The sequence below is a fragment of the Lutra lutra genome, chromosome 8, assembly GCF_902655055.1.
Source record: "Lutra lutra chromosome 8, mLutLut1.2, whole genome shotgun sequence".
NCBI lineage: Eukaryota > Metazoa > Chordata > Mammalia > Carnivora > Mustelidae > Lutra > Lutra lutra.
Genome location: NC_062285.1, coordinates 128,975,968 through 129,003,361, shown reverse-complemented (window position 1 = coordinate 129,003,361; position 27,394 = coordinate 128,975,968). Strand labels below are relative to the sequence as shown.

The 27,394-nt window shown below is 45.3% G+C and overlaps 1 protein-coding gene across 4 annotated transcripts in view; it reads right to left on the bottom strand.

The window, feature by feature from the left end:
- The window catches only part of POLR3B (RNA polymerase III subunit B), a 132,778-nt gene that overhangs the window by 34,666 nt on the left and 70,718 nt on the right, over positions 1–27,394 (bottom strand). For all 4 annotated transcript variants that reach the window (XR_007129397.1, XM_047741197.1, XM_047741195.1 and 1 more), the window contains exons 21-26: positions 26,332–26,490; positions 23,927–24,044; positions 21,905–22,047; positions 5,728–5,831; positions 4,957–5,123; positions 145–258 (exon numbers count right to left, since the gene is read on the bottom strand). Coding sequence is in view for 3 of the 4 variants with exons in the window: in XM_047741197.1 (XP_047597153.1) it covers positions 145–258; positions 4,957–5,123; positions 5,728–5,831; positions 21,905–22,047; positions 23,927–24,044; positions 26,332–26,490 (805 nt within the window). In the remaining variant the exon portion in view is untranslated. The remainder of the gene's footprint in view (positions 1–144; positions 259–4,956; positions 5,124–5,727; positions 5,832–21,904; positions 22,048–23,926; positions 24,045–26,331; positions 26,491–27,394) is intronic.

Here is a 27,394-nt window from a genome sequence, read left to right as displayed (position 1 = left end):
ATTTTTGTCAATGCCTAACACTTCAAATTTTGACATCTCAGGGAAACGGAAACTTTGCTGAGTCTGCTTATTGCTCTCAAGCTGGGGAATGCAAGGTAGACTCGAATGCATTCGAAATTCTTTCTATAAATGCTTTTCTCTTACCTAGTAAGAACAGCTCGTGGTCCCCGGGCCCGGGCGTGCATCTTATCCAGCACCATGTGCTTCAGTTTCTGATAATACACTGGGCCAAAATAGATGTAGGCTTCCAAGGGCTCGCTGAAAGAAAAGTCAGAGTTTTGGGCTAAGAAACCAGGTTTGGGCTAACGAGAGACAGCCTTCTCCAGGACCCCTCACTGGCAGGGCCATGTTTGTTTCAGAACAGGCTTATGAATGAGTGAGAGAGAAGGACTTTTGGTCACTGAATAGAAAGGCTACATCTGAAAACAGAAAAACACCACGGATACACTAGAAGACACCCTGTTTACTTAAGAAATAAAAAGTTAAATAGGTGGTGAGAACGTATGTGCAGAATAGTCCTTCCGTCACGGCTCCCGCCCTAGTCAGGCCGCCGTGCTTTCTCACCTGGAGCCCTGCAGACTCTCTTCTGGCTGCTCTCCCTGCTTCTGCTCCTAGCCCTCAACAATCTGTCTTTCACAGGACAAACCAGAGCGATTCCTTCTAAAATGTAAATCATAGCAAGTTCTTCTTCTGCTCTAAATTCCCAAAGGTTTCCTACCACACTCAGAATCTGTGTCACCCAAATTTTGTATCACAGCCATAAGGTTTCACGTAGTCTGGTTCCTGCCCATCTGCGACTCATGCCCTGTTCCCTTTCCCCACTGCTCATTCTACTCTAGTAACACCAGTCTCTTCTTTGCTGCTCAAATGGAGCAAGCCTGTCTGCCTCAGGGCCTTTGCACTTCCTATTTTTTAAAATATTCTTCCACCAGGTATTCACACAGCTATCAAACATTTCACCTCCTCACAGACCTCCCTTTCCTTCATCACCTTATCTAGAGGAGTTCTCCTCTCATCCCCCATCACCGAGGCCCCACACTGTCTCAACTCTCATCTTTGTCTTATTTTCTTCAGAGCACTTGACACCACTTGATATTATAACAGTTATTATTTCCCTGATTATTGCCCATCTCCCCAGCGGAAGCAAACTCCTCAGGGTAAGTACTTTGTCTCCAGCACTAGCGACCCTGCCTGGCTCTGACTGGTGCTCCGTATAGGTCTGTTAAAACACAGCTGACTCAATGAACCAAAAACTACAGTAAGAATTGTAAAAGACAGTGACTATTTCACAGCTTTGACAGAAGAAACCTTTCTCCTTTAGTCTGGAGCATCAGCGGGCAGGAGATTCATGCCTCTAAAAAAATACCTGCCCCGGAAAATCCTCAAAAGTAAGGAGAAATCTGCCCTGTGCCATTTAGTCCATAAACCATCCAAGAAGGGACACACCATCCTGCCTCTTTTTTTTTTTTAAGAGGAAGGAATAGGCCCAGCGGGTCAGGGATGTTAATCAGAGCTGGTGAGCAGTGCAGGGAATCCAGGGCCCTCCCTGGCTCACACGCAGTGTGTTTGGGCCACGGCATGAAGCACGAGTGGAGGGAGCAAAGGCAGTGAGCAACACAGCAGAGGCGCACAGAAGCACTTGGTCCCTGCTTGCCTACCTCATCTTATACCACGCTCGGCATCGCCCGCACAGGCGTTTGCGACCTTCAAGCCACTGTGCTGGCTTACAGACAGCCAGATTCGTGGAAGACACAGAGCGGAGTGCAAGGCACAATGGATGGGGTGTTGGGAGACACGGGTCCTGTCCCAGGTCTGTCATGCAGTCATTACATGACCTTTTTATCCCAGTTTTCCTAGTTGTACAACAAGAAGGTCAGACCAAGGTTCTTCCCAGCTCTGATCGTCGAGGATTCCAATCCTTCTCAATATGGCTGCTCCTGGTACAATCTAGGGAACTCTGCCCCCTAATGCCATTCCATCGACCACTGAAGACAGCCACGTGCATTTTCTCTCCTAGTTATACTCAAGAATTTGGCAAGGGTTCGTGAGGCTGGTAGGTGGATGTGTTGGCAAGCCCTCTGGGAAACTTTCAGCTGACAAGCTAAACTCATGTTTCTCAAACTCTGCCACTGAGATAATTGGCAAAGGCATGAGGACACCAGCTGGGGCACAGAGGAAGGTGGTGGAGACAGAACGCAAAGCTATCTGTGGGAAGCAGAGCATGACTCGTTCAAATCTTTCAGTGAAATTATGTTCAGAAGGCCAGCCAAATTCATTCACTGGTTCTGCACATCTTCTGGTCAACTTCTGCATTATTTCTGGGTGCGGAGTGAAGACCGAGACCATCAGTTTCGCCACGACGACCATAATTTTTGAAGTGGACCTCAGCTACTTCAGTGAGTTGCTTTTGAAATAGACCATTTCTCTTTTCTTGTAATGTGAGTTTCTAGAACATCTCAGGTATGATACATCTGTAGAAATCTATGTTATCATAGTTTAGATAGTTCATTTTATTTATTTTAAAGATTTTATTTACTAATCTGAGAGAGAGATAGAGAAAGGCCCAAGTAGGCAGAATGGCAGGCAAAGGGAGAGGAAGGGAGGCAGGCTCCCTGCTAAGCAGAGAGCCCGATGCAGGGCTCGATCTCAGGACCCTGGGATCATGACCTGAGCCGAAGGCAGATGCTTAACCAACTGAGCCACTCAAGCATCCCAGCACCCAGTACTTTTTTTTTTTTTTGCCTATTTTTTTAATTTTTAATTTTTTAAAATTTTCAGTGTACCAGAATTCATTGTTTATGCACCACACCCAGTGCTCTGGGCAATACGTGCCCTCCTTAATACCCACCACCAGGCTCACCCAACTTCCCACCCCTGCCCCTTCAAAACCCTCAGATTGTTTTTCAGAGTCCATAGTCTCTCATGGTTCATCTCCCCCCCAATTTCTCTCAACTCTCTTTTCCTCTCCATCTCCCCATGTCTTCCATGTTATTTCTTACGATCCACAAATAAGTGAAACCATATGATAATTGACTGTCTTTGCTTGACTTATTTCACTCAGCATAATCTCCTCCAGTCCCGTCCATGTTGATATAAAAGTTGGGTATTCATCCTTTCTGATGAAGGCATAATACTCCATAGTGTATATGGACCACATCTTCCTTATCCATTCGTCCGCTGAAGGGCATCTTGGTTCTTTCCACAGTTTGGCGATTGTGGCCATTGCTGCTATGAACATTGGGGTACAGGTGGCCCTTCTTTTCACTACATCTGTATCTTTGGGGTAAAAACCCAATAGTGCAATTGCAGGGTCATAGGGAAGCTCTATTTTTAATTTCTTAAGGAATCTCCACACTGTTCTCCAAAGTGGTTGCACCAACTTGCATTCCTACCAACAGTGTAAGAGGGTTCCCCTTTCTCCACATCCTCTCCAACACACATTGTTTCCTGTCTTGTTAAATTTGCCCATTCTAACTGGTATAAGGTGGTATCTCAATGCGGTTTTGATTTGAATCTCCCTGATGGCTAGTGATGATGAACATCTTTTCATGGGTCTGACAGCCATTTGTATGTCTTCGTTGGAGAAGCCAGGACCCAGTATTTTTTAACAGATACCAATTCTGACCATTTTAATCCCATCACTATAGTCTGCAGCACCAAATCAAGTCCTGGGTCCACGCCCAGTACTGCTTGAATACAAGTGAAGCCTCAGTAAAAGAGTAGAAACACCATGTCCCAGAGTTTTATCTGGAACAAAATACAATGTGCGTCTTAACTTAAGCAACTGATTTGATCCTTTAAAACCACATGTGAGTCAAGTTTCAAAAGCCTGTCATTTCCGAGAATTTCAGGGATCTCCGGTTCTCCCCGGAGAGGAGAGAGGAGCCAACACTCTGCCTGTGAGAACCTTCTTTCCTTCTGCAGCCTCACCTCAGGTGAACTGAGGTCTGCCGCTTGGAAGGTGTCAAACCCAGCCTCCCCTCTGCATCCGTCTTCAAATGGTCTATTATTTTCACCCTTCCTATCTCCGCTGAAACACCCACCACCTCACAGAGGTGTCCTAACCCATTCTTTGCCTTCATTTCCGTGAGAGCTATTTGTACCAATCTGTTTTCATTCCTTCACTGAACAAATATTTATGGAGTGCCTGTGTGTGCAGATACTGGAAATAAAACAGTCAACAAGACAGACGGGCCCTGCTCTCATGGAGGAGACAGATATAGTATCAGACAGCATTATTACTCAGGGTATTTGAGAAGGATGAGCACTACAGAGAAAAATAAGGTAGGAAATGGACAATATGAAGTTGTAGTTTCAAGTTAAGGAGTCACGGTAGGAACTGCTGAGAAGTTATTTTTTGTCTCATTTTTTAGTAAGCCTAGTAAAAATTTCACTGGTCAGCTGCACAGCTCAGGGACCCTGTCCATCTCGCTCGCCATCACACACTTAGGGAACAAGTACTACATCTGTATCTTTGGGGTAAAGACACGTTAGGCCTCTCAGGCCATCAGAGCATGAATTGTCTGACATTCATCCTCTTACTACAGAGCAAGTTCAAGGGTGATGGGATTTTGCATTATATACAATCAAAGTTGCATAGAAACCCTAACTTGGTAAGTTACCTTGTTTCCTTCTTAAATAACAGCCTCACCAGTAAAACACCACTCTTTAATTTACCAGTTCTGTGAATCTGGATTTCCTTTCCCTCCCAGTTTTATTGAGATAAAACTGACATATAACTGAGCAAATTTAAAGTGTGTGATGTGTTGATTTGATAGACTCACGGAGGCCAACATGATGGCTACTACAGCAGCAGCTAACACTTCCAAAGTTAGACTTTCTTCTGCCTGATTTCTTACAAGAAAACAGCTCATCTTACAGTCCGCTTTAAGGACTCTTACCACTTATTCTAATAAAATCACAATTTTTCATTAAAATGTCTACCAACGTACTCACCCTGTGATACCAGATGTAACATAGTCCTTCCCCAAGTAGTTATAGCCATGGCGAACGAGGTCTTCACACACGTCCTTCACTTTGCTGCCTCCAAATGCAGTGCCGTAGTGGAACCTGCCGTCCAACACGCCGGCCTTGCCCGCCAGCAGCTCGATCAGCTTCCCCACCTGTGGGACAGAACAACCCAAGTGAGCACCTCCTCGAGGTCCAGGAAGTCTGTTTAGTTAGGTACAGCCTACTCCCCGCAAAGACCAAGATGACGACTATTAATAAGAGTGGCAGACTAATAGCAGCAAATATTTATCGCTCTCTTAGTGTGTGGCCCTTGGAAAAGCTTAACACGTGGGGTCCAAGTTCCTGTCCCCAAAGCCCCACGGGATGCGTGCTATGATCTCCCTCGCTGCACGCGGGGGAACTCAGGGACAGACAGGTTAAGCAGCTTTCCCAAGTTGTAAAGCTGCTAAGCGGTGGAGCCAGGATGCCAGACCATGGGACTAGAGATACGTGGGGGTCAATTCAAGGGGTTCTTTTTGCCGAGGGGTACGTTCCTCCCTCAGAAGACTGCTCTGGAAGGGAATAGCAGACCGGCTCCACACTCCCTCCACACAGGAGAGTAACTTAGCACTGTCGGGGGCTGGGAACCTATTTATGGGGCAAGAGGGTCAAGGGACCTTTCTGAAAATAAATTCCAGGGTCCCAGGGCCAGCACCGCCTACAAACCCACTGCCCACTTTCTTCCTTACAAGCAGTACCTCTGAAAAACGTACTGACCGTCATTCGCGACGGGAAGCCGTGCGGGTTCATTATGATGTCCGGACAGATGCCAGAGTCACAAAATGGCATGTCTTCCTGAGGGACGATCAAGCCACAAACACCTGGGGGAAGAGAAGACCTCATGTCATGTACAGCATGCCGGCAGAAGAGACGACTACAGGACTCAGTTGGGATCTGCCCCCAGCTCTCTTGGTCTCCTTCTCCAGTCTCTACCGAGTAACAAAAGCAATTTCCAACGATCCTGCCGCCAGAGCAACCATTTGAGAACGGCTGTCCCCGCAGAGAGGTATCGTGGCCTGTGACTGGCCTGTGGGCATGACGCATGACGGTGCTATCTGACTGCTCCCCCAACCTCTCCTGCCACGGGGACCCAAGAGCAGCGCCTTTGCAGGATCCTGGCCCCGCCACCAACCTTGAAGCTCCTAGGCCGAGGCAGTTTTGCTCCTCGCCTGCTCCTCTGGGATCTGCTACCTACTGTACCCAAGTCAGAGGGCTCCGACTCTCCCATCAATCCAGCACAGAACTACCTGAATGACAGGTGTGCTTCTGCTGTGGTTTGAAACGGCTGTGACAATAAGTCTTCGGGGGTGGCTGGTGTGCTAATACGGAGACCAGAGCACTGGCCAGCGGGCTGGCTTTTGCCCAGGGCTTCGCTGGCTGGGCCTAAACGGCCTCAAGGAATTCTAATTCCTATTGCTGACAAGACATTAGAAAAGTGATCTTTGATGGAAATTTTAAAGTTGAACAAGAAAATTAAATGTCAAATTGTTCTTGAAAGAAAAGACTAGAATTAGAAGCAGAATTCTAAGAATGGAAACCGAACAAAACAAAAACCTCCCAGCTCTATGAACACTGCTGTCTCTTAAATTAACGGTATTTCCTTACTCCCTTCATATTACTTCAACCTGTAGGGGATTTTGTCGCTTAAGTTGTTTTTAATGCCTCTGATTTCTTTTTCTTGGTAGGAGGGACAGGGGCATAATTTAGACTGTTAACCCCAATTTATATAATTTAAAATGAGAAAACTAATGTACAATGGCATTGGATGAAGAAATAAGATCCTTTTATATCTACTAAGGTCAAATTCTTTTTCCCTTGTATATAAAGTTATTAACCATCTGTACCTATTGAGAAGAAACTGCTCTCCCAGAAAGTTTTCATTCCTCAGTTTGATTTCTACAAAATCAAGCTGTTTTAAAATAAAATAAAATCTTTGTGATGGTTTATAATCGCCAAGAGCTAAAATCTAAAGAAAAAGAAAGCCATTTGCTTATTTCGGTACTGGTTATTGATATTCTGATTTCTAGTGGCTACCAATGATATGGTAATTAGATTTGTGGTATTGAATTCAAGAGCACGTAGGTGCTTTAATTGGCTTTTTGGTTGAGATTGTACTGTTTACCATAAAGAACGTATGCTTTCCTACATGAAGCACAGAAACAATCACTCAGTTCAGTTTATTTCAAATTCAACTACAACGTCTCAGAATTTAAATTAAGCCGAGTGTGTGACCCTTTCTTTCTTCCCTCCCCAAATCCATCTTGTCCACACTGAAATTATCGGACGAACACTCAGGCTACTGGGAAATCGTCTCTGAAAGAGATCAAATTGTAAATCTAGGTGCACCGACAACAACATTGTGTAACAGTGAACAAAATGTTAAAAACAGGAGTTCCTGCGGCGGCCGGTCCTGGGATGTGCTCTGGACAGAATGTCACTTTGGCTGGTGAGGACGTGGAGGGTTTGGCTAGATCCTTTAAAAACAAAACCAAAGGAAGACCTCGGCACCCTTCAGTGGCAGCTCACAGGGGGAAGCTGGCGTCCGCCCCCCAACTTGAGAAGGTGGGAGTGAGGAGGAGGAGGTACAGAAGCTGGGGGTGGCGTGGGGGGGGAGCAGGGAATCCTATGGGGGGAGGGTAAGCAGAGAGGGGATTTGCATCTTGTATTTTCAGTTTCCGTTGACACATTTAATCAGGCCAATTTAACTTTGCTATTAAAATGAAAGCAATGCTCCTTCCCCTGAAATCTAAATTTCTAATAACTTTGCTTGAAATGTGATTAAAATGTAGTAGCGGTTTCCTTTTTGGGAAGTAATTCTACCGGCCTCTTTCTGACACGCCATTTAAAAATACAGACAAGTAACTTTGGGAATTTTTCATTCCATTATAGGAACTGCCTTGGCCACATCCGAATCAAGGCACCTGTAAGCCAAAAATTAAATCTTAGCTAACTTAAAATTACTTTAGGCTCTGAAAACCCTTTTATATGCCAAGATGGTTCCCATAGCAGACAGCCCTGTGTTGTTTGTTTTGTGTGAAAGTGAATGATAAAAGATCCATGAAATCGACACAGAAAGCCAGAACAGCAGAAAGAGCTGAGGGCTCTCCATCACTGGGGCTTCTACCCTCTGCTGACTCGCGGAACAATGGGAGCTACACATCCAACTGCAGATCTAACACAGCTGTGCATTTCATTAGATGAAGAGCACTAGTGACACAAGTAAATAATTAACTTATTCTGGTCCGCTGGCTGTGCTTATGAGACCAGTCATAGCTGACAGATTTTAATACAAGTTAACACAAAGAAACCATAATGAGCTTAGAAGTTAAAACAAAATATTTAGACAGAATTTGATGATCTTGAATCTCAAATGAGACAGATGATTTTTAAAAAGTTCGTACTTTACGGAATTCATTAGGGGGGAGACGAGAGCTCTTGGTCTCCCAACCAGACTTTTCTTTTTTTTAAAAAGGTATTTCTTGGTTTCAGAATCATTCAGAGCCTTCAACAAAGCCAAGGAAGGTTTCTTTTCTTTATTTTCACGTGATACGTTAAAACAGTTTTCTCTAAGGATGGAGGCGTAAAATCTCTCTCAAGATTTAGAACTCTCAAAAGTTACAGTCACTTTCCCTTAATGCTGGTTTAAAAATGTAAATGATATGTAGCCCGCTCCAGTGTGTTAACACTCCCCTGGACCCTTGAAAAGAGGACGGACTACAAATAAACCATATCTAATGGAAGCTGTTATTGAAACAATTACCGATTCATACCTTAAATGCTTACACAGCATTTCAGATTTTAAAATAAAATTTCATCCCCTGGCTCATGCTGGTGTCCCCACCCCACTGTTTATAGCACAACCTCCTGGCAGCAGAACGCAAACACACCCGCTGAACAGGCCCCCAGACGCGTCAAGGACTCACAGGGGCCGACCCGGAATCAGACCACAGGCTACACTGCACACCTTCTAAGAAATGAAAATAGGTTAAGGAGGACAAACCAGAACACAGAATGAGCAGGATACTTCCACAGATACCCAATAGATAATATATTATTCCATTAACAGCAATATTTGTTTCAAATCATAAAGGCAAAGAATTTAGGGAGTCTAGAGCCCCAAGTCCAACCGCCAAGCCACGCAGGAAAGGCACATGTGGGGACCCACGGTCACAGTTCTCTCTGTGTCAGGCTCGAGACACTGGAGGATCTTAACGCCAATTTGTTATTTCTATTTCCGTGCCCTCACAGAACATAACATAAATCATTTTAAGAATAGGTTTGCCCAGCGAAAGTTCGGTTAATCTAATGAATCATTCTTAGAAAGTATTTCTAATTATAAACAGCAAATGACTCGTTCACCAATCATTTCTGGCTTTTTTTTTTTTAAACTAGTTTTGTGTAGTGGACCTATCCTAATTCAAAAAAAAAAAAATTAAAAGAAGGTTTAAAAAAAAAAAAGGAAAAACGAACACATTCTCACACCCTGTCAAGACAGGAAGGGGAGCAGCAACTGGCAGAAGAAAACTGTAAAGAAATCTTTAATTCAAGAGCTGTTTTTGATGTGACTTCAGTGTGCTGAGCGCCGATGAGTGAAGGGTTTTCATCTATAACTGGTCACATCTGAGTAACACACTCTGTTTCACTTTTTAATTGTTGCCATTTTATGTAGCAGGTCTAACCTTCTCCGTGTAACCACCGTTGGATTGGTACAGCGTCACCAGGCTCATCCATGAGGTGCCTCTTTGTTTTCTGGGTGAGGACAGTCCTTTCCCTCCCTTACCAAGCACCTGCTGGAGGTGGGGCAGGGAGAGGCTCGGGACCCAACTCCATGTGAGAGGTGTCCTGTGCAGATTAAAACGACTGAGCATCGACAACGAAAACACCGATACCATTCAGCGTGCCACCTTCAAATGCTCTAAATGAGGCAGACACATTGGAGTAGGTCCTCCTGACATGATACTAATTGGGGGCTAACTGATCGACTTTTTCCTTCTGCAGGTGCTTACCTCTGAGACAAGGCTATTTATTCTGTAAACTGAACAGTTTCTGCACTAGTGAAGGGTGAAAGGCTGCTGTGATTTCCCTCTATCGGTCACAGTGGAAGAAAAGTGTGGGTGTTCAGTGAGTGACCACTTGGCCACGCCTGGTGTTAATGAGGTTCGTGGATTGAGGGGGTTCCATCTACAAAGGGCTCCCCCCCACCCCGGACTCTCAGATCTAAGTAAGGCAGGATACCAAGTAATCGGGCGACCTTAATTTGACTCTCTGCCATTCAAGTGACATTGTGCTGCTCTGGCTGCAGCGAAAGCACCACTTTCTGGTGAGCCTTAGTTGTTTGGTCTTTGTAATGGGAATAATTAGCACCTATCTCATGAGGCAATTGTGTTAGAAGAACAGATGAGCTAATGTCTGAGAGGTACTTTAAGGTCCTTAGAGAAAGGCAGCATCTAAATACAAGGAATTATTATTATATAAGAAACCTAATTACTCTCAGCAGGAAGCAAACCAGCAAAGCAGAGACCAGCCTAATGAACAGAAGGAGTGGCCGAAAAGCTCGCTGGGGCCTGGCTGTTCGACCATCTCACATCAGAAGGATAGGGTTCCCGACTAACTTTACTACCCAGAGGGCCTGGGTTGCAGACTTCTAGGGTGAAAGAGGGACTAAATGATGAAAGCAGGGGTAAGCAACGGGGATGCTTTCCAGTTTGGCTGTTTGTATCAAGGAAGAAGTGTTTTGCTTTGAATGAACTCGATAAGCCTTTCTATATTCAGAAATGTAAATCTCTCAATCAAAAACGTGAAGGCGAACACAGGTGGCTCCTCCTTTCTCCCCTCCCGCCTTTCCAGTTATTGAATTAACCTTCTTTTATTTTTCACACCAGCACCTTAAATAATCCCCAGGGGGAGGGGAGGAGACAAAAACTGTTGAATCATATGAGCTTTGTTTTGCCGTTGAATCACTTCCAGATCTATCACATCTCTTGCCATATCCCGGTTGACATAATTTTAATTCGGCTCTTCCTTACATGTTAACAGATAAATAATGCATAAGAAAACTTGATTAGCTTTCTTATTAAAACATCACTCTAAATGAGAGGAGGCGCTAGAAGACAATACAGTTTTTACACGGCTTTCCCATGAGCAGTTGAATGGTTTGATGTGATAAATTTGCATAGTCTGAAGCACACAAAGGGCTGATTAATTGAAACCCTTACAATGCTTCTGGAAGCAGCTATTGTAAAACAATAACCATAGGAACTTTACAAAATACACACGGCTGAATGTGTCAAGAGCTTAATAAAATGTGTTGAGGCTACACTATTTGGAAACAGAATTGGAGATTTTTATTCTGGGCCATAAAACACTAAACACCCTAATTTCAAAGCTTTAGTTGGGTATTTACTGAAAGGTCAGAGGGTTACTAACTAGCTACTGAAGACTAAAATTTGTTCTTAAAAAAGTAAATTAAAAAAAAAAAATCTTACAATTAAGGGGTCCATGTGGACAAAATAATCCTGATTTCTCACATTAAAGAGTACCCAGAATTTGTTTTTGGACCAAAATTCTGAAGGGTCACTTGGCATCCTACCCCTCGTCCCGGGGCTCCCACTGGTCGCTCCATCGGCCCCCTTCTCCCCTCCCACGTAGAATCTTTCATTCAAGCAGGATCAAGCAAAGTAGGGAGCCAACGACATGCAGACTTTGAAGCTGCAGCTAGCAGAGCGGATTGGAGGCACCTCAAGTGCCACATGTGTACAAGGTGCTATTAGTATGATGATATCTTCAATCAGAGTCTTTTCATTCTCTCAATTTTAGAAAACAGACTCCAGAAAAAGGAAGTACACGAACACCTGGAAAAAGCAAAGTTTTGCACCGAAACTGACTGAACGAACTTCCCTCTCAGCTTTTCTGGCACACAAGAATTGGCATTTTCTTACTTCCCACAGCCTCTTTATACCAAACGCGTCAGGATTCGGTAACGTGCTGGGAAGTCAGGATGGGTTTCCTTTTCGTCTAATAAACACTCAACCAAAATCTTAATACAGTAACTCAGCAACTTGTTTTGCTGAATAACTTTAATGCATTAACTCAGCAACTTGTTTTGCTTTGGAACAACTTCTATCAACGCGAAATAGAAGCAAGCCGCCTTCTGACAAACTGCCATTGACATGAGAGGGTCAAAGAAGAATCTTACAAACCATTTTATCCGTAAATACGGGATCCTTAGGAACCACAGGTAGTCGGAGCCGGTCTACGAAAACACTGTGTTTTGACAAGGCTATACTTCTATTTTAAAACAAAAGTGAGCTTCGCTCTGTTTAGACTGGCTGAGGATTTACGGGGAGACTCCGAGGAGCGTAGGCCTTTATCTCAGATTTGCAGTTATTAAAAAGCTTCTGTTTGCCAGGACAAACACTCTTGCTCAAATACAGTTTTTCCTCTCCTTAGGAGTACTATTTGGTATTGCTGCCCGATTCTGTGATCTACAGGACCTTTGTTGGAGGTGCTAATCCTTTTTCACATGAGAGACTGAGAAATGTTCTTTCAGGGAAGTGATATATTGCTTTTTCTCCCCCCACATCAAAGGAGTCCACTTTTTCCTCCCTCGTTGTGAAGGGCAGCAAAAGTGGGAGGAAATCTGGAAATATAATAATTTGGTTTGTCTGCACTCTGAAGGGAAACTTAACCTGGGAACTCCTTAGGCTGACAGATAGTTTCTGCTAAACATTCCTTTTTTAAAAAAGAGCAGGAAATCTGCTCACCCTTCTCATGAATGAAATAACCATCAGAAAAAGCAAGGCTCAAGATTAAAAATGTTTGCCTTTGATGAGTTCCCTTCATACAGAACTTATACCAAAGCTCGAGAGGCAAAAATACGTAGTTTTGACTTTAATAAAAAGTCTCATTTCAGACATGACTCCAATCACATATGGGAATGTCTTCTTCTACCTTCAACTCTGTGTACAAACTGAAGAACAATATGAAGACAAAACATAAAGAACATTCTAGATCCACGTTCTGCTCTGTTTTCCCCCATGCAGCATCACTGTGCTCCTATTGCTAAAGTCCTTCAAAGGTACCTAGAGGTCTAGAACACTTGGGAAAGAGGACAAGACTTCAGGGTTTTAATACTCTCCCCAGCAGAGGTCAAAACACACTGAACAAAACTTTCCTTCCATTGTAAGCCAACACAACAAATGCACAACTTCGGTGTGTGGAAGTATTTTGCATTCTACCGAAGAGGGACTGCTCTAGAGATTCTTGATCAAAGGCCCAGCTCTTCTGGGGGGGAGCGGATTCAGCGGCATTTAGGGATGAGATACAGAACAGGCCTCAGGAAGACCCAAAGGAGGGCTGTGCTGCACTACAATTCTCTGAATTCCCTTATCTAAAAAGTGTGCAGGGAGGGACTCCTGCCTTCCACTGAGGCTGGAGTCGTCTCTGTGCTGTGACACCCTCCTCTTCACACAAGACTTCCTTCTTCCTCTGCACCTGGCTCTCCGCTCGCGCTCCTCCACTCCTGAGGTCACGGAAGGCGACGCTGCTTACGAGGCTGTGACGTTTTGAACAGCTCCTGCTCCAACACTTTGGTTTTTCAGTGGGCCTTCTCGGGTCAGTGACCTCACTGCCTGCCTGTCGCCCGGCACGGACGCGGGCTCCGGACGACTTGGTGCTGGAGCTCCTGCTCCAGTCCGCCCCTCGCCCTGTCCTCTGCCATCGGCCCCCAGAGCTGGTACGACACCCGGCCCAGAACCACGGCCGAGTGGCCTCCGCTTCACGTTTGTCTCCCTCAGCTACTCATGACACCCCCCACCTTGGAGCTGATCAGGCTTGAGCAGGACAGTCACTTAAGTTCTGTGAACGTGGATTCTGGTCTCCTCTAATTGCTGGAGTGGAAATGCAATCTCCACACCCCACGTGCACCAGAGGGATCCTTGCTCACAACAGCTTCGTCAAAGTGAACCACTGACAAGGGATGACAATCAGGCAATCTGCAGCATGCGCTGCTTTCCAAACACCAGAGATAACACATGCGATGCTCTCAGCGCAGGAGGGAAAAAGAAACGGGCATGAAGATCCATTAAATCAAAATGATCCTTACATCTGCTCATAGAACCCACATACGTGTCCACTTGTGGGTAATGCTATGAAGGACGAAATACTATTTCCAGACAATCCTGCCTTCCGGGAGTGAAAACGAAGTCCGGCTAACTCTGCTCTTCCTCTGGCATGTGTCTGGGCCCAAAGAGAACCAAATCACTGCAGGAATCGTGGTGTGACCGTTCACTCCCAGCATGAGGGAACGTTGTCAGTTCATTTCATGACAACCTCAGAGAGCACGGCTGAGGCTGGGGACTACCTTCTCCAACCCCTTCACATCCCATTTGCCAACATCCAGCTATCCTAGGCCTGAAGCAGTTCCAGCTACACTAAGGCGGCTGGATCTTATGGTTCTTTGCAGATGCCAAGAACTGTGTCCACCGCACGTGAATGCTCCAAAACAGCTCACTGTCCTCACTGTCCCTCAGGGCCCCAACTATCCCAGCCAGCCAGAAGAATCAGGGGGAGGGTCAAAGTTGAGGGCTCAACAATTTACTTCCTTTCAATATCTGCTCAAATTTTTGACAGAATTTTAACCAAGGCCATGAAAGCCTGGCCAGAGGATTGATGAAAAAAGGGAACAGGGACTGTGTTTTACAATGAATTGATGTTAGAAGGGAAGGGGTTCCTGACAAAGAGCTTTATGTTACTAGTCTGTCTTAATATGGGGGTTTGGCAGGTAGTTCTGGAACGAAGTACGCAAGGATTAGTACGGGCTTCAGACTCGTGGTAGAGAACAGCCTGTAAACCTGCTTATCTAAGAATGGGGATTTTGAGAAAATGACCGCCTTAAGGAGGAGATACAGGAAAGATGTAAAAAATAAGAGGTTTCAGTTTCAAGAAAAGGTTGTTTCTCTCAAGGCGGGGGGATTCCCAGGGAATATGCCAATCTGGGGGCAAAGTGAATCAGAAGAGACAAGAGTCACCTTTAACGAGATTTACCAGAGTAGGAAAGGTACCCAGACCAAAAACCTGGATTTGAATCCTGACTCTGCCGGCAACGAGCTGCAGTAGGTAAGCTACTCATCATCTCCCTGAGCCTCATGGTTCAGGTTCTACAGAGTAGGAGTAACGATACCAATTAGACTGAGAAGATTAAGGACAGAAGGAAAATGCTTGAAACCTACTAATGCAGAAGGTAAAAAGTGCTACAAATTTTCATGCACATGAAGTCCACATTTTATCTGCAGCCTTCACCCCTCCCTGGAGCTCCAGACTCTATATCCAAGTGTGCACCTAACATCTTTACTTGGAGTCTCCTGGGGTTCTCTCAGACCTGAGGTCCCAAATCCTCAACCCCTGCCCCTGCCTAACTCCTAACACCCCTCCCCAGTCTGCCGCCACCTGGTAAATGCAGCAGCAGCTGCTCAGGCCTCGTCCTCACCTTCAGTTCCTGCCCTTCCTCGCCCAACACCTCAGCCACCAGCAAGTCCTGCTGGCTGGGCCTCCAGAGCACCGCCCGAGGGCATCACTTGCCCCCACTCTGGCAGTGCTCCTCCTGAGCACACACTCCCATTCCAGGAGAGGACAGACCCTGTCAGTCCTGCTGACCTCTGCGTTTCCCGTACCCAGAACAGTGCCTGCCTGGGACAACGTGAAAGCGCGATCAATGAACGAGCTAATGACATCAGCACCTGAGATGATCCTCTATCACCTCAAGTTCAATGAGACAAAGCCGCTCTGTGACTGGTGCCATCACTTACCAAGCTTAAAGCCAGGCCCAGGGGCTTCTTCCTGTTTGTCCCTGCGGGTCAACAAGCCCCGTGACTCGCCCACCCATTTCCCAGGCCCCGCTGCATCCACCTCACCCAGTCTCGAGCCTTCCTTTCCTGCCTGCTCTGCAAGGGACCTGGGACAGGCCTAACAGCGGCCGCTCACCTTTCCTGGCTGCTGGTTGTGCACCAGACACTGGCTTTGCTGCTCTACACACATCGATTCCGTCAATCCCAGTGACAACTCCTAGGCAACTGTCCCCATTTCAAAGACGGGGTGACCAAGGCATAAAGAGACAAAACAGCTCGTTTGATTAGGGCTCAAGACCTCTACCTCTTTGCCCCACTTTTTCCCAACCGGAAGGCCTTCTTTAAATGCTGAACAGAGGGCGGCCATGCAGAAAAGGGGAAGGCATCCGTTCAGGACCCACACAGCTCAGGGCAGGATGACGGCTGTACACTCCAGAGCAGCGCACTCGGGCTCCACAGAACCATCAGAATGGGAGCACCACAGAGCAGCTGCCTTGGAAAGCAGGAGGGGCTTCCCCTCACCAGCACACACAAAGTGGAAAACCACCTGCCAAAGATAAGCTAAAAGAATTCTTATTCCAGGAAGATGGACCCAGACCAGACGTCTAAAAGGTCTTTTCAAACTCCAAGATTTTATTCCTACCCACAAATAACTCCCACCTGGTCTCTCACTACTGGTCTTCCTCATGGCATTTAGCCTGTGGCCACATGTGACCCTTTGTACTCCTCTTGCTGCTTCAGGGGCAGAGACAACTCTTGGTGGGCCTTAACAGAGGCGGCATGTCCTTTCTAGCTCCTATGAGCCCAGCAGAGTTTTGAGCCCACAGTGGTGACTGAAATATGACAAAACAGATTTCTCTGGGGCTGTCAAGACACATTCCCATCGGTGCCCGGGGTGGGCATGCATACTTAGTGACTCAGCTGGAAAAGCCCAGGGAGCTTGTGATTTTCGTTATGCCTGGGGAGCTGGAGCCTTGGGTGGTGAGGCTCCGACACCAGTCTAGACAACGATGACCCATCCCACTTCTGATAATCATGAGGAAGAATAAGTTGCACTAATTTGGGGAAGATGATTTTGGCTTATTGTGTCTGTACATTTAAGATACTCTACTTAATAAATTATTCCACAAACACAGTCACGGGAAACCACATTATAGGCAAAGTGCTGTGCTGGGTGCTTTGGAAGTAAAATAAATTAGTAGGGTGTGTTTCCTATCCTCGGTGAACCTAAAATGTACTTACCTAAGTTAGCCAACAGGGTATTCCGGATATTTAACCACATATAAAATTATTTTAACAGAAACACAATGACAATCAGACCCGAAAACACACAGAAGGGGAAGACTCAAGGAATACAGACAATTAGGAACAGAAGAAAGCTGAAAAGAAAAAAGAAAAACAAACAAAAAACTAAAACTAAAAATGAAAATAATGCTAAAAATATATACTCACTGCTATAAAAAAAGACTAAAAATTAAACTTAAAATTTTTAGTAGAAATTAAAATAGGTTAAAAAAATCTGGAAACTAGGGGCGCCTGGGTGGCTCAGTGGGTTAAAGCCTCTGCCTTCAGCTCAGGTCATGACCCCAGGGTCCTGGGATGGAGCCCCACATCGGGCTCTCTGTTCAGCAGGGAGCCTGCTTCCTCCTCTTTCTCTGCCTGTCTCTCTGCCTACGTGTGATCTCCCTCTGTCAAACAAATAAATAAAATCTTTAAAAAAAAAATCTGGAAACTAAAATTCAAATCTCCTACAAAGAAAATCAAGAAGATAAGGAAATAGACAATGAGGAACATGATGAAGGGAGATTATCAACAAAATAAGAGAATGTCCAAAAGTGGAAGGACCCTGAACTTCCAGAAAGGGTACCTGATTTCCTAGGACAAGAAATGAAAATTTTAGAATTCCCAGAACAGAAGAAGGATAGTAAAAGCTTTGTGGGGAGGGGGAGGCAAGTAAGGAGGGGGAAGGAAGGGAAAGAGAGTGAAACAGGGTGCACATACACACAGATCAGGAAAAATAATGTAACATGGAATCCAGATGATAATGCAGCAATGTCATTAGAATCTTAAAGAATTTTTTAATCTAGAATTCTAAAACCAACCAGAATATAAATCAAGTATGAGGGCAGAACATGTTCAGATATACACGATCTTAAAAAAAAAAAAACTTCTAGTGCATCCTTTCTCAAGCAATTGAATGAACAGACTATTCCACTGTGGTGGAAGGTCGGGAGTGGGGATGACATGGGATGAGCCAAGCACAAGGGGTTCAAATGGGATTTCCATAAATGACTACCACTGAGCATATCTAGTGTGTCTTATGAAATGTGTCCCCCACCTTCAGATTCCTATGTTGAAGTCCTAACCCCCAGGAGACCTCCGAATGTGACCCTATTTGGAGACAGGGTCTTTAAAGGGGATATTAAGGCTAAATGAGGTCATGGGGTGGGCCTTAATCCAATATGGCTGTGCCCCTGTAAGAAGAGGGAGAGCCATCAGGGTTCAGGCACACAGAGAAAAGACCGTGTGAGGACACAGGGACCACTTGGCTGCCTGCAAGCCACAGAAGGAGGTAGGAGAAGAAGCCAAACCTGCCACGGCCTTGACCTCGGACTTCAGGCTCCAGAACTGTGAGAAAATAAATTTCTGTTGTTTAAGTCCTCAGTCTGTGGTACTTGGTTAGAGGCAAACGAACGCAGAGTACTTTCTAACCTTTCTTGAAAACATTTCTGGGGCACATAGATGAGGCCTCTCAGGACCCCTGCTGAGCCAGGCTCCGCTCCCCCTGGCCTGTGGGGATCCATTCTGAACACACTGACTGGGAAGCTGGGGCTTAGAGGAAAACCACTGCAGTGTGGAGCAGGAAGAACGGGGCGCTGAACAGGGGGGCTTCTGGTGGAGGGGAGAGGGAAATGGTCCTAGCAGACGAGTGGTCATGTGGGAAATTCTGTTGAAAGGCTGTTGATGGTATGAAACACGGTAACGGGAATAAGAAAATTGAGCAAATTTTATAAACAAGGTAATTATTAACTTCTGAAAAAGTACAGTTACACAATAGAGAAAACACACTCAACTACTTGGTTTGGGGGTGAACAATATTTATGTGATCATAATAATGCAATTTAAATAATTAAATAACCCCAAATTATGATACATCTGTGCAGGGAATGGAGGTGGGGAGTAAGAAAGAGAGGCAGTGAAATGCTCGCTCCTCCTGTCTCCCATAACAGAAAATCAATATGTCATCTCTAAAATGGATGAATGAAGATACAGCTGCTTAAAAATACTATTTTGAAATACGAAGGTAAAAATAAGAAGAAATTGCTTCTGGGAACCAGAACTGGAGAAAAGGCAGAGACTGATGTTTTTCAGTTCAAACCCCCCTTTCTGTACTATTTGACCTTTTAAACCAGTGCATTTATTATCTGATTAAAAACCCATACTTAAAAGAAACAAAAACTATGCTTAGGTACGGGTCCTACATCATCCTTCCATCACTTTCTTAAGGCTTACGCTACCTGTTTTTTGTTTGCCCGTTTTCCCCCCATCTTTTCAATAAATCTGATGAAGCTGTAAGAGAAGGGGGTATCAAGGGAAATCGAGGCTAATCAGGTTTTCATCCTTGGATTAAAAGCCATCTGGAAAAGAAAACTAGTGAGATAAACTCCTCACTACAAGTGAAAGGTCACCTAACCCCAAGAGGGCTTCTTTCCGTTTCATGGAGAAGTACAAAATCAAGTCCCACTAAGGTTGAACCGATCTCCAAAATCTGCTGTGTCACATCACTGCAGACTGGAAACCACTTCTGTCAATGAACATTATCCTTATCATACTAATAGTCTGACAAATGTTAGAGCACAAAAACCTGCTGACATTTTACCTGTACCTATACAGGTCTGTGTTTACAGCAGCTTACTAACAAGTGTGTTTCTCATTTTCAAAAGTACTGTTTCGTCTACACTATACACATGCATGCTCACACATTATCTATAGATGAAAACCTGAGTAAAATCAGTCCATCAAGAGGACCACATCTTCCCCTTTCATTTCCCTACCTTCAATTTACTCATATATTCAACCATTATCAACTACCTATCAGGTATCCTCATGAGAAAGGCTCTATCAGGCTTCATTAAAATACAAGCATATGATCCCTGTCCTCAAGTTTAGTGAAGTTACAGAACAGAGTGGATAATCACTGAAATCTTTGCCAGCCTTCCACTCTTTGCGTAATACTCCAGTGGAATAAAACATGAGGATTTGGGATATGTGAAGTTTGTAAACAGATTCAGAATGGAAACTTTCTCTTACAGGGTGCATTCTTGTAAATTTTCCAGTGCCAACATGTTATACGAAGAGTACCAAACTTTGCCCTTATCCAGGGAACAGGTCAAGTGAAATAGAGGCTGTGAACAGGATTATGGAATAACTTAGGAGCGCATCTCAGAAACTGTCTAGACCTAGAGAAAGGGAGAAATAGTTTCAATACAGAGAATTTGTTTTTCACTGGCTAGCAGTAGAAAACACTAGAATCTCAAGAAATGTTTACAAACACTGAAAAGGTATGAAGAGTTAGCATCTTAGGGAATTGTATGAAGTAGAAGTGTCAAATTCACATGAATAAAATGAATTTTTTTTAATAAGATACTGACAGGCCAAAACAATCTTGTGTCTGTCATCTGAACTAAAAATGTTTTTGATGAAACAGTTATCTTGGTCTGGAACAGTTTCACTGATGGAAGGAATGACAACTAAGGCTGGATTCATTTGACTAAACAAATTGTCATATACACTTGCTTAGCAAATAAAAGTTGAAATCAGCAAGAACATAAGATGCAATTATCTTCAGACCTATCAATTAAAAACAAGAAGACATCACACTAGGAATTTCCCAGTGAAGAGGAGAGCAGAAGGCATGACAAGCAGCGTCCGTGATCTAGTGATCGCTGCTCTCTTTTTGAGCACCTACTGTGTTCCTGGCACAACACTAACTGCTTGCCACTCAGCACAGCACAGCTTTCAGGAAGGAGTGTGGACTCTGGAGACGGACGGCGAGGGCTCAAAAACCACATCTACCACCGACTGGGGACACCAGGCAAGCGAGTCACGTCACTGCACCTCTACTATGCAGAAGAAAACAGCACCGACTTCCCAGGATTGGGTGAGAAGGCACTCACCCGAGTGAGTCAGTACATGGAAAGTGTGGAGAACATTGCCAGGCACACAGTCAGTGCCACAAAAGTGTTAGTTGCTCCTGTGGTTCTTCAACGAGGTAAGCGGCAGACATGCCACAGTTCAAGCCCCCGGGGCCAACATTCCACTCAGCAGTGTGGTAGATATACAACTAAAAGGGACCCTACTGAGAATAAGTTAATCAGTAGTGACACAGCGCTGTTTCCTGAAGATAAAAAGACAAAACAAAGCCATGAGTGCAGGAGAACTCATCGGCAACCACCAGCGAGGAATGGGGCTTGCCAGTACCGTCTGGTGGAGAAACCCATCCAGGAGTAGGACCGCGAGGCAGCGGGCAAGGAGGGCGCTGCGTGGGTGTCGGGAGACCTGGGCTGCTGGTCGGTACCTTGGGATGGCTACTGGCACCCGGGGTCTGCACTTCCTCACACCTCCCCACGGGGCCTGGAGGTGCCTTCTCGTGCTGACCTCCTACAATACCATGGCCCAACAGACAGCACTGGAAATATGCACCTTCCATGAGAAATAGGTCTTGCTATTTATTTTTTCAAACAGCTACCTGTACTTTAGTGGGTACACTGTCTAGAATGGAATCATAATCTTGGGGGGGGGGAGCAGTTGCTAAAGAAGGAGATAAAGGCAAAGAGAGGCAATTCTGTGGTACATTTTTTCAATGCCATTAAAATATCAATAGGTTAACCTAAGGTACAAAACAAGCATAATTTTGATCCCAATGTAATAATTTTTTGAATGGACTAAATTTTCTTTAACAGGGGAAGGTTATACAACATTTCTCATGCATGTGGTTAATAAATACTATTTTCAGTTTTATAAACAAGTTGAAGAACGACACAATTTACCTTTTTGCCCATGACGGCTGCTGAATTTGTCTCCAATCTCTGGACGCCTGGTCTGTCTCAGCAGCATTTTGATCAGAAAAGCATCTTCGGCATTTGAAGAGATCATCACTTTTTCAATATATGAATCCGTTGCCCCTTTGTAGCTAATATTAAGAGGAAGTCACCAAAAACAGTTTTCAAACTGCCCTTTGTGAACCTATCGCTCACAGGTCATATTTTATTTAATATCAACCACAAAATGTTTTGACATTGCCATTCTGGACTCTGAAACGTGCCTTTTGTTTCTCAACATTAAATTCTAAGGTTACAATTTCCCTTTTACAGTCCTGGTTCTGAAATGGCTAACATTTAGTGAACACTTATCACGAGGCAGGCTTAGGGCAATGTAACCCACACCACACATATTCACACACGGCTACTCCCTTATTGTGGACAAGGGAAAGGGATGCTTGGACACCAAGAGTGGCAGCTTGGGAGGATCACAGAACTCCCAGGGAGGTTGCATTTTCTTTTAAGGATAACAAATATGTAAGCACACTTTCTAGCCTATAGGGAAGGAATTGATAGAAAACTCGTTGAAGATATGGAAGGACAGAAAAGAAAATGACAGGTCCCTAAAAAGGTCTAGATTAAATGAAGAACCCAGGAAAGTGGAGGGGCAAGCTTTGAAGAGGAAAAAAGATCTCCTCTTCCAGGACAGGAAGAAAACCAGCTAGCACAACCACCTCTGTCATTCTGAAACAGCTTTTGCTCTGTAGGATTGGGTGCAAGGGTCCTGACCCCTCCCCCAAGTAGAGGGCCCACTTTCTCCCCTGTGCTCCGACCGCACAGACAAATTCATGGCGCCCACAGCAAGGCAGCATTTAGCAGAGTGGGCAGGAGTCGGGCTCTGAAGCCAGACCGCGAAGAGTTCAAAATCCTGACTGCCACTTGTAGCTGTGTGACCTTGGTAAATTATTTAACCTCTCTGTTTCTGTCTTTCAAACAAAGCCATCTAGAGAGCCTGGTTCACAGGGTAGTGGTAAGAACAAATGAGCTAACCCCTGTATCATGCCCAGAATGGTAACTGGTACAGTGAACGTTCTCGGCTAAACCACGAAGGATGATCTGACAGTCCCCGTACTTAGGCGTTTGTGTAGGTCTTTGCTAACTAGACGCGGCTCTTCGCAGGCAAGGCTGGTGGTATCTCTCAGCTCTGTGTCCCTGGGACATGCAGCACTGTGGCTGGCCCAGAGCAGACCTCGGCTCTGTGCTGAAAGGATCTGCTGGACTGCCTTCCGCTGTCTAGGAATCCAGCTCTCCTATGTCACGCCCTGGCCCACCTCTTGAACTGGATTAACTCAGTTCCTGGGCTAGACTGAGTATCCTGTTACTCCTTTTAGTTTGATGTCCCAGTGTGGCCACTACCATTGGCCTGTGGCTCATCTCATGAAGTCTTATATCTCACTGTATTCGAGAGCCCAGAGGACATCTGGAGACTAACAAGCACCAGCCTCTCACTGTTCAGATGAAAGCACTGAGCCCAAGAGTTTGAGTGCTTCACCCACGCAAGGTAACCCATGGCACACCTGGTACGAAAGCCCAGACGTCGTCCACTGTGATGGTGACGCCACACTGCGGCCAGTGTGTTTTATTTATTTACTTCTTTAACACAAATCTGATCATATCACCATCTACCGAATGAATTCCCGAGTACTGCACAGCCTCATCCCAGCAGGGTACACTGGTCCTCCAAACCCAGGTGCTCCTCTGCCCGTGGGGCCTTCCCACTCACTGTCCCCTTACCTGGAACCCCTGCCTATCTGGCCCCCGACTCAAGCCCAGGTTGGAAGGCCCCCACGATTCCACAGCTGAGATTTTCCTTCCATGCCATGCTGTCTCCACAGGACAACTATTACTACCCCGAACTGTCATTTCTCCCCTCTAACCCTCCAAGAGTAACTTCTAATTTCCCCTAGCCCTTCTCTCTCTCTCTCTTTTTTGAATCTTCCTATGTATTTCCGAGGCACAACCAATACCTACGTGATGGGCACATCCTTGTACTGCGGCTGCTGGGGCACATTACTTCCTTCCAGAGGAATCTGAGTTACTGTGGGCATAGACTTATTGACCAGCACTTGCTTGTTTTCTACCTTCTCACCTAAGAAGAAGAGAAGGGAATCATAGCCCCGTCATTACCATCTCTGTGGAATACAAACAGTACTGTAGCCTACAATTACGCGGTTAGATCGGTCCATGGAATGCACACAAGGAAGGAAAAAGCCGATTCCATGTGAGCTAGAGTTCCACAGGACTCGTCTATAACTGCGCCAGCCCATTTGAAAAATCAGATGAGCACAGAGTGTGAAACATCAAGAAACTGATGTAGGGGACCATACTGACTTCATGTCAATAAGTGGCGATTTTATTTATTTTTAAAAGATTTTATTTATTCATGTATTTTAGAGAGAGCAGTCATGTGTGTGCAAGTGGGGGGAGAGGCAGAGTCGGGGAGAGAATCTCAAGCAGACTCTGTGCCAAGCCCAGAGCCAGACATGGAGCTTGATCTCATGACCCTGAGATTATGACCTGAGCCAAAACAAAGAGTCAGGCACTCAACCGACTGAGACACCAGCGGCCCCAGTAAGTGGCAGTTTTATAGATCTCTAGAGTGTTGGAACAAGTCCAGGCCACTTACTTTTATTAGTAGTTATTTCAAACAATAGTAAGTCACTGCCGACCTAACTTGGACAATGAGGAAATCAAAATATTTCTTTGATTTTTTTTTGTTCTTCTCACCTCTCTCTGCATCTTTCCCTGGTAAACTCAAAGGCCAAGAACTACAGTACTGCCATGGCACTATCTTCCAAACCACCTGACCCAGGTTAAGAGGGAAACAAATGCAGCAAGGCAGAGGGGAAGCCGTGCACCATGGGACTGTGGGGACAGCGGACACAGCACTCACCATCCGTACACCATCCTGACGAGTCACGTGGCTCTCCCCTCCCGGCATCCTCCCCTCACCCCCTTGCTCCACCTCACTGCGGCTCCCATCACCTGCTTTGTGGCCAGAGCTCTCTGCTGGTGTCCCCTGTTTTGGCCCCTTTCTACTCTTTTTTCCACACTGTGATCAGAATGATCATTTCAAAATGCCATCTGATCACAGCATTGCTTTTATTTTATTTTTTAAAAGATTTTATTTATTTGATAGACAGAGATCACAAGTAGGCAGAGAGGCAGACAGAGAGAGAGGAAGGGAAGTAGGCTCCCCACTGAGCAGAGAGCCCGACGTGGGGCTCGATCCCAGGAACCTGGGATCATGACCTGAGCCGAAGGCAGAGGCTTTAATCCACTGAGCCACCCAGGCGCCCCCACAGCATTGCTTTTAGGATCATAATGAAAATAGTAGCATGGTTGCAAAGCCTTGTGTCTGTGCCCTGCCCCTCCCTCTCTTTCTCTCTCTAGATTCACGTTTAGCATCCTCCCCTGTACTCTCCCTGGAGCCACGCTCCCAGTGGCCTCCTTTTGGAAGTTTTGACTAACGAGCCCTGCAGCTTAAAAGTTACACAAGCCCTTGCCACGGCTCAGAACACACTCCTCTCCCTATCTGCTGGTCACCTGCACTCATCCGCCGGATCTCAGCTCCGCTTTCTTAGGGAAGGCTACCCTGAGCTTCCTGCCTAGGTCAGATCCTTTTGCTATCAAATGCCCTCCTAGCTCTTTACAGGATTCCTTAACCTGGCTGTGACTGGATATAGGTTCACATATGACCCGATGGTCAAGGCTAGTCTCCGCACTGGCCTGTAAGACTCACAAGGACGGCTGCTGTGGGTTGCGTCAGCGAGTTCATTACACGTCTGTAATTAAAACGGAGTCCCACTTTTTAGGGGAAGAAGATTCTAAGAAAGCTGGTCTAAGCTAAATGCACAAATGATGACATGCCAGTGTAAATGTAGGGACACGACCTTCTTCTAAACAATTCCTTAAAGTGGCTCTCCCGAGATTCAAAATTTTAAGTACAGAAGCATAACTAGGACTACTATGTAGAAATGTATGCACAGAAAAACAGACTGTATGGGAAATTCATCAAAAAGGACCACACTGGGTGCCTGGGCGGCTCAGTTGGTTGAACACCTGACTCTTGATTTCAGCTCAGGTCATGATCTCAGGGTGGTGGGATCAAGCCTGTGTCGGGCTCCGCGCTGAGTGGGGAGTCTGCTTGAGATGCCTTTCCTGTGCCTCTGCCCCTCCACATGCTTGTGTGTTCTCTCTCTACAATTTAAGAAACAAACAAAAAACACTTTTTTAAAAAATGACCTCACTGATTGAGTTAGGAAAGCGGTTTTGTAAGTTATCTTTTCTCTTCTCTGTTTACCGAATGTTAAGAAATATTGCTGAATAACTTTCATATTTCAAAAATATAAATGGTTTTTTAAAAAGGCCCTTACCTGGAGAACAAATACCATCCGCATCTAAAATTTCGTGTCGCCAGATGGGTTTCCTTGTGGCAGCGTCCAACATCGGCCCCATCACTTTATCGAAGGTCTGATTGGTATAGCGTTTCAACGTACATTTAGCATTTTTATATACAAGGCAACGCCCGAAGCCTAAAATGAAACCCCGACAGGGATAAGAACGACCAACAGGACTAGGAGAAAATGAGGTTTGTGTTAGTGAACACCTGCACCCCCAAACATGTTCTACATTTGGCTAATCTGGGATCTAATCACCTCAAGAGCTGGCTCAGGGCTTCCCTCCCCAATCCCCCACCCACATAAACACTGACATCTCTACAACCACGTGTCGGCATGAAACAGACCTTGTCTGAGTGTTACTGTGATTCTTTTGGAGCACAGAGCCACAGCGTACGGGGACTAGAAAGGGCCCCAGAGGCCACCTGGCTTACCCTCGCTGTCTACAGGAGCTATGAGTGCTACAAAATGAGGTCCAGGGAAGTGACATGACCAAGGTCACTCAGCAAGTTGGTGGCAGAATTGAAACATGCCAAGTCTACTGGTCAGCCACAACCCTTCTTCCTACACATCCTTCTGGTGCCTCACTTCTGCTAACCTTCTCTGAAAAGTTTTCCTTTTTTTAATTGACATTCAGAGGAAGTCCCAAACAAGGAAACAAAAGATTAACTTTTCTCCAAAGAGGTGAGAAAATGAAAAGCAGCTGCAATCAAATGATTCTAAGGGGAGAAATCGTTTGCCTGTGCCCTGATCAGAAGAGATCAGAGTTTATTCTGATTATATTTTTAGATCACATGTGTCTAGTGGATGAGGGGAAAGTCCTGAGACCGACTTACAAGCTAAATGCACATTATGAAAGATCAGCAACACGAACAGAAGGAAACCTTCAGATGGAGGAAAAACTTCCAGCTTGAATCCCACAAGAGGATTCACCGGTTGCAGAGCTACCCAGAAGAACTGTCAACTCTTCAGCACTAAATATCATTTCCCAAGATTCTGTGACTACATGTCTTTCTTTTTTCCTTTTTCTCCCTCTGGC